We start from the raw sequence: 7372 nt of genomic DNA, 5'->3' as shown, positions 1-7372 counted from the left end.
CACCATGTTGACCAGGATGGTCTCGATCTCTTGACTTCGTGATCCACCCGCCTCGGCCTCCCAAAGTGCTGGGATCACAGGCTTGAGCCACCGCGCCCGGCCATGTTCATTTTAAAGTGAGAAAGTTAGAACGTAAATCCAGGAAGTTTGCCGTCAGATTCTCACTCAGAGCCAACATGCTGTTAGAACACCCTACATATGCATTTTTATAGATATGCGCATGTTTTTTAGGTTGGCTTAAAACTTATTCATTTAAATATAATACATCCTTGTACTTTTTACAATCAATGGCGTCTTAAAAATCAAGGAGTATGGTAAATACCTGCCTTGTAGGATTACTGTGAGGATCAGATGATAAATATCTTAAAGTGCTTCTAGAAAAAGTGCTCATTAGAGGCGCAGGTGTTGCAAGGTAAGTATGATGAGCCTGGTCTTCAGAACGCCACCATCGCAGAACAGGTGAAAACGACTGGGAGCAAAGTGTCAGTGAGGGGGAATGTTTTCTGCAGTTTTGAGAGGAGTTCTTCCACACGAAGCACCCTACCTCCCATACCTGCCTAAATCCTATGTTCAACCCAAACGCCAGCTCCTTCAGGAAGTGGCCTCTGGTTATATGAGAAGATGTACATGGGAGCAATTTCCAAATTATGAAGCGATGAAACCAATACGTGAAAGATAGATTTTATCATTAAAGTTACCCTTGCTCGTCTCCTGGCCTCAGTTTCTCTAAACTGAAAGGAAGAAGTGGCTTAGCCTATCTCTTCCTTTTATAATTTCTGCCTCTAACCTCTTCAGATTTCTGCCAAAGCTGCTTTAAAAAACAAATTTCCTTCCTCAGACCTGCAGGAGGCGGCTCCTCTGGGCTAGCAGCTCAGCAGGAGAAGAGGCGGGGGCTCCGAGGGAAGCGCCGCCGCAGCCACGTGACTTCCTTCCCAAGGAGCCTCAGCTGCCGGCCTCCCAGCAACCGGTGCATCCCGCCTACCGACGCCCGCGCATCCCGGTTGGCCCTCGGTGGCGGTTGTGGCAAGGAGGCACCCACGGTCGCGCTGCTCATTGGTTCGGATTGCCGTCACTCAGGCCCGTTGCCCGGGCTCCCGCAGGCGGTGCTGCTGGATGCCCCGCCCCTGGCCGCCAAGTTCGTGGCTGGCTGGCCGCGGCTGTCACTCCCCGGCCGTTTCCCTGCGGCCAGTGCTCTCCTTGGGGCGGGAGGAAGAGGGGCCGGACTGGGGCCTGACGAGCCGTCGGCGTCTTCGCGGCTATGACCAGCGGGCGAGGCGCCCTCCGCAGCTCCGCGCTACGCTAGTCGCGGCCGTGCGCTCGCTCTAGCCGTCTGCGTTCCCAGCGCGGCCGCTCTCGCGGCCCCCTCGGCTCTGCCAGCGCCGCCTGCGAGGCGAGGCGGAGGCCGGATGAAGATGACGGTGGATTTCGAGGAGTGTTTGAAGGACTCGCCCCGCTTCAGGTAACCGCACAGCTGGCCGGCGTCACCGCGGAGCTGCCTCCCCGGTGCTGGGGGCGTGAAAGCCGGGCCCGCACATCGGGAGGAGGCCCAGCCGTCCGCGCCTTCCGACGGGGCGAGCGGCCGTTGCCGCCGCTTCCCATTCTGCGAGGGCACTGCAGTCCCCATCGAGCCTTCCTGAGGGGCGAGGAAGTGGCAGGACGGAGACGTCGCCTCCTTATCCCTTTCCTCGCCCTCTGCCGGGGCGCAGCGCCCCGAAGGCCGGCGCACCCGCTCCCGCTGGGGGAAATGGGGTGCAGCCGCGTTCGCGAAGTCTCGTCTCCTTCGCTGGCGCTCGCTCTCGCCCCCTTCCTCCTCTGGCTGCTGTTCCTTTCCCCTTCCTTCCGCCCCTTCTTAGTTTCCACCTCCTCCCCACCCCCTATTTGAGGGAGCTTTCAGAACATCGCCTTGCAGTTCACTTAGTTCCTCTTTGCGCTTTTCTGCCCTCCTTCCCCCGGGGCGAACTGGGACGCCGACTTCTGCTTCTCGGTGCCCCGGCCAGAGCGACTCTCCGGAGGGCGCCCACGGTGGATGCGTGCCGGAATCGCAGGGGGAAGCTATGTGATCAGCCGCATTCCATGGTCCCTGCTTGATGACTACCTGGCTTTTCTTTCCATTAAGCTCGTTGAAGGGGGCACAGCCGTCGAGAGGTTCTGGGCTGAAGGCGGAGGACTAGGAGAAAAGTGCATTTCTGTTTTGAGAACGGAAGTAGGAGGGCCGTGAAGATTGCATGTGTGTTCCTCTTCCAGCAGCCTCTGCCCTGGAGGGCCGGGATCACAGTCGGATGCTCCCAGTGGATCTGTCACGGAGCTGACATGGGGGCATTCCGACTCACATGGGCTGCCCTTCTTTCCGTGTGAGAGGCGGTCGTCCTTAGGCTGTCCAGGACACAGCTTCTTTCTGTTTTGAGTATGGTAGGAAACTCTTGAGTTGTTTTGGACAATGGAGTTTTTATAGGTTGTGTTTTACAGTGTATTTACAGAGCTGGCCATAGTCCTCTCAAATACAAGGCCTTAACACTTCCGTTAGATAGTGACATTTCTTGAAAGCTTCCTCTGAGCATTGGCGTGTGCTTGTGCCCGCTGATGTCTGGGCCAAGCCTGGATTGTAAATTGCATCCTCTGCCTGGGAACTAACTGTTCTCATCCTTAACACTTAATTGGATTCCTTCTCCTTTCAGTGAAAAACAAGGAAAAGAATTGTAAAGCTAAGGAACTGCTACTTAAGAGAAAATTTAAGAACGCTTTTTGCCTTTGCCCTTTGATCATTTTTGGGTGTTGATTTTATTGGAGCTTAGGGCTATTGCTTGTTAAAAAAAAAACCAAAAAACAAAAACCCACTTCCTTTGATTGCTGTTGTTGCGATTAGTTTTTGAAACTTTTATGTTCTGCATAATTGAAGGACTCAGCAGACACAAATAGATTGTCTAGGACAGGCTTGTAGGATGGTTTCCAGGACAGTGTGGCTAGTGAAGTAATTTTTAAAGTGTACCTTAGAAAGTTCAGCTTTTTGTGAAATTTTGTTACTATGACTCAGCTATTTATTTTTAAGTGAAATAATTACAGCATTTTTCTCTTAGAGAATGTAGCTTTGAGCTCTTTGTTTCACATTGATTTTTTTTTTTAGGTTGAGAGAAGTGATTTGGAAATACTTCTAGCTACTGGTGTTGGTCACAAACCATGTGATGTCTTTGTTTTTGAAATAAAGGAATCATTGAATATAAAATAAGAGGTCAAGATACTGATTAAGTTGTAGGGAATATTATAGTGAACTTTTGTTAAACTTGATTGCAACATAAATTCTACGTTAATTAAAATATTAGAGGTTTTCAAGAGTTGTTTCCCATATTCCAATTATTGGTAGCTGCAAATTGGGAAGAGATGCCAAAATTTCAGTAACTCCAACATCTTCTATACATTTTGAGAACACATTTAGATTTGCAATAGAGGGAAGACTGCCTAGAAATAGAAGTTTCATTATTCGCATTCTTATTTTTTTATAGTTTTTCTATAATCCTGTTACTTTGAGGATTTGTGTAGCATTTGAAAAGAATATTTCAAAAGTCTTCATTCACATGCTGTGTGTATAGGAAGAACTTTACTTTTGAGAGTATTGTGTACATTGAGTGATACTGAAACTTGTATCAAAATAAAACAAGTTTGTGAGGCCTGGGCTTGTTTTTTGATAGTAAGGCAGCTGCACTTGTGTCCTCATCTATTGTGCTGTCTTTAAACTAATTCCTGTTTTTATTGGTAAATGAATCTCATGGCATTTAAGTCTGGTGTGTGCACGTAACTGTCTTGGTGCTGTAGAATGAATGCAAAAGGCACATCTTGCTGATGAAAATTTCACCACTGTTCAGGCTTTAAACACTTATTTTCCTGTTAAATCAATGAGGAGAATCCAAGGTGACTGGTTGCAATAGGGAAAAAAAGGATGTCGCAGTTGCAGCATTGTCTTTTGTAATTTAAGAGTCAGTGGTTACTTGTACATTCCAGTCAACATTTTTTGTTTGTTTGTTTTTAGATTGGAGGGTGCATTTCATTGTATAATTTTAGGTTCTCTTTTTGGTTTTTTAATTACCAATTTAAAATCAGCTTAAAGGTCAAAATCTTGTTCATCTGAAATCTAAAAATCTTGTTTATCTAAAAATCTACAAGACTGTAGAGTGCCTAAGTATACTTTTTTTTTTCCCCAGTGGAAATTTTGCATTTTGACCAAATATGTTGAAGTTTGAATTTGTTTGGGCCCTAAATTGTTTGTAGTTGCATGTAGTAGGTCTTTGTTTTACAAAACCTCAGTAAAAATTGTGCTTTTCTTTTCTTTAAACATATTCTTGGGCTGGACACTGTAGCTCATGTCTGTAATCCCAGCACTTTGGGAGGCCGAGGCTGGCGGATCAGTTAAGGTCAGGAGTTTGACACCAGCCTGGCCAACATGGTAAAACCCCATCTCTACTAAAAATACAAAACTTAGCCAGGTGTGGCAGCATGCACCTGTAATCCCAGCTACTTGGGAGACTGAGGCAGGAGAATCACTTGAATCCGGTAGGCAGAGGCTGCAGTGAGCTGGAGTTGCGCTGCTGCAGTGAGCTGGAGTTGCGCCACTGCACTCCAGCCTGGGCAACAGAGTGAGACTATCTCAAAAAAAACCCCCAAACCCAAAACATACTGTTTTACTTACCAAGTGAATATTCTGTTTGAAATAAAAAGTAGAATAAATAAATAAAATAAATTGAAAAAAATAAAAATCTTTCTGAATTGTGAAAGATTTTTGCTCTGAGCCATAAAAATGTGGTGGCATGGCACAGTGGTTCATGCCTGTAATCCCAGCAGTTGGGAGGCTGAGATAAGAGGATCACTTGAGGCCAGGAGTTTGAGACTTGCGTGGGCAACAAAGTGAGACCTCATCTCCGCAAAAATAGAAAAATTAGCTGGGCATGATGGCATGGACCTGTGATTCCAGCTATGTAGGAAGCTGAGATAGGAAGATTGTTGAGGCAGGAGTCAAGGCTGCAGTGAGCTATGTTCACACCTCTGCACCCAGACTGGGCGACAGGGCAAGACTCACTTAACAACAACAGCAACAACAAAAATTGGCCTTAGTATGCTTTAGTTTTCATCTGATAATTCATTTATTTTTCTCCTTTAACAATATCTATAATACACCATCCTGAAGGTTTTTCATTTCTAGATTCTATTTCAGATATGATTCTTGTTCAGTAACTTAGAATAACATTTTTTAAAAAAAGGGGTTTGTGGGTGAATTTTGTTTGAGAGACAGTCTTACTTTGTAATCAGGCTGGTCTCCACCTCCTGGACTCCAGTGAGTCCCCTGCCTCAGTCTCCCGAGTAGCTGGGATTTATAGGCATGAGTCACCATGCCCAGCCAGGTGAAAGGTTTTAATGGGTGAAAGACATTGGAATAAGATGTGCCTACTAAATACACCTCAGTTATATGTTGCTCTTAAATCTAAATTTGTGCCAATCCTGTCTTGTTCCTTTGCCTTCCATTTTTAGAATAGATTAACTTTTAGCAACTGATAGTTAATACAGTGGGCAAGGGATAAGGGGAAGTGTGTTTTTTAAATGTCAGAAGCAGTAGAATGGAATTATTTTTTTAATCTCAGAAGCAATAGAATGGAATTATAGATGGAGTCTCACTCTGTCCCCCAGGCTGGAGTGAAGTGGTGTGATCTCGGCTCACTGCAACCTCCACCTCCTGGGTTCAAGGGGTTTTCCTGCCTCAGCCTCCTGAGTAGCTGGAAATATAAGCAGCCTAGAATGAAATTATAATTTTATTATCAACCAAAATACAGGAATCCTGGCAGGGCGTGGTGGCTCACACCTGTAATCTTAGCACTTTGGGAGGCCGAGGTGGGCAGATCACTTGAGGTCAGGGGTTAGAAACCAACCTGGCCAACATGGTGAATGCCATCTGTACTAAAAATACAAAAAAATTAGCTGGGCATGGTGGCGGGCGCCTGTAATCCCAGCTACTCAGGAGGCAGAGCGAGACACTCTGTCTCAAAACAAACATCAAAAAACAGGAATCCTGATATTCCTCAGTGCAGCTTCCAATTCTTCATTTAATGTAATATCAACTTAAGTTGAAATAAACACAAGCTTTTATAATGTACCAGACCTCATACTAGATGCTTTTATAGCAACTGTCATTTAACTGTTAAAATATCTTGTAGATGGGATGTGGTGGCTTAACATATGTAATCCCAGCACTTTGGGAAGCCAAGGGGGAAGGATCGCTTGAACCCAGGAGTTCAAGACCAACCTCGCCAACATAGAGACCTTGTCTCTAATTTCAATTAAAAAAAAAAAAAAAAGCTTACAAAGTAGAACTTATCCACATTTTAAAAAAAGTTTTTTTTTTTGAGATGGAGTCTTGCACTGATGCTCAGGCTGGAGTGCAGTGGCATGATCTCTGCTCACTGCAACCTCCACCTCTGGGTTCAAGTGATTCTCTTGCGTTAGCCTCCCGATTAGCTGAGATTACAGGTGCCTGCCACCATGCCCAGCTTAATTTTTTGTATATTTAGTAGAGATAGGGTTTCACTATTTTGGCCAGGCTGATCTTAAACTCTTGACCTTGTGATCTTCCTGCCTTAGCCTCCCAAAGTGTTGGGATTACAGGTGTGAGCCACCACGCTGGCCTAAGAAATATTTTTAAAAATCTCAAACTAGACATTTTTTTCTTTTTTCTTTTTTTTGGTGGCTTGCATTGGAAAAACTAGACATTTCGATAGGTTAATTGACTTTTTAAAAAATAGTTACTTCTTTTGCTAGTAATTGACTGTCTTAATGGTGGACTTTCACATGGTGAAACTGGAAGGGAATTCACTCATTTACTCTATATGTTAAGCCAAAGGCTTTAATTTTATTTGTTAGGCCGGGTACAGTAGCTTATGCCTATAATCTCGATAGTTTGGGAGGCTGAGGAGGGAGGATCACTTGAGGCCAGGAGTTTGAAATTAACCCAGGCAACAGAGTAAGACCCTGCCCTTACAAAAATTAAAAAGGAAAAAATTAGCAAAATATGGTGGCCCATACCTGTAGTTTCAGCTACTCAGGAGGCTGGGGCCTTGGAGTTTGAGGTTACAGTGAGCTATGATCATGCCACTGTACCCCACCCTGGAAAACAGAGCAAGACCCTGTCTCATTAAAAAAAATAATTAAAAAATTGTGTCAGTTAAATTTGTGGTGTTTATGGTGTCTTTTATCATATAAAAATTTAAAAACTGGGCCGGGCGTGGTGGCTCACGCCTGTAATCCCAGCACTTTGGGAGGCCGAGGCGGGTGGATCACGAGGTCAAGAGATCGAGACCATCCTGGTCAACATGGTGAAACCCCGTCTCTACTAAAA

General features: G+C 45.3%; 1 protein-coding gene across 9 annotated transcripts in view; it reads left to right on the top strand.

Moving 5' to 3' along the window:
* The first annotated feature begins 1124 nt into the window (after positions 1-1124).
* Positions 1125-7372, top strand: part of ACAP2 (ArfGAP with coiled-coil, ankyrin repeat and PH domains 2) — a 166071-nt gene continuing 159823 nt past the window's right edge. For 4 of the 9 annotated variants that reach the window (XM_017514602.2, XM_017514600.2, XM_017514601.2 and 1 more), the window contains exon 1: positions 1127-1459. In XM_017514602.2, the coding sequence (XP_017370091.1) occupies positions 1407-1459 (53 nt within the window). In that variant the 5' untranslated portion in view covers positions 1127-1406. Of the gene's footprint in view, positions 1460-7372 lie in introns of all 9 variants that reach the window. The other 5 variants (XM_017514599.2, XM_037733468.1, XM_037733470.1 and 2 more) reach the window with 4 other exon arrangements.

The sequence above is a fragment of the Cebus imitator genome, unplaced genomic scaffold, assembly GCF_001604975.1.
Source record: "Cebus imitator isolate Cc_AM_T3 unplaced genomic scaffold, Cebus_imitator-1.0 Scaffold529, whole genome shotgun sequence".
Lineage (NCBI taxonomy): Eukaryota > Metazoa > Chordata > Mammalia > Primates > Cebidae > Cebus > Cebus imitator.
This window is presented reverse-complemented; position numbering and strand designations above follow the sequence as displayed.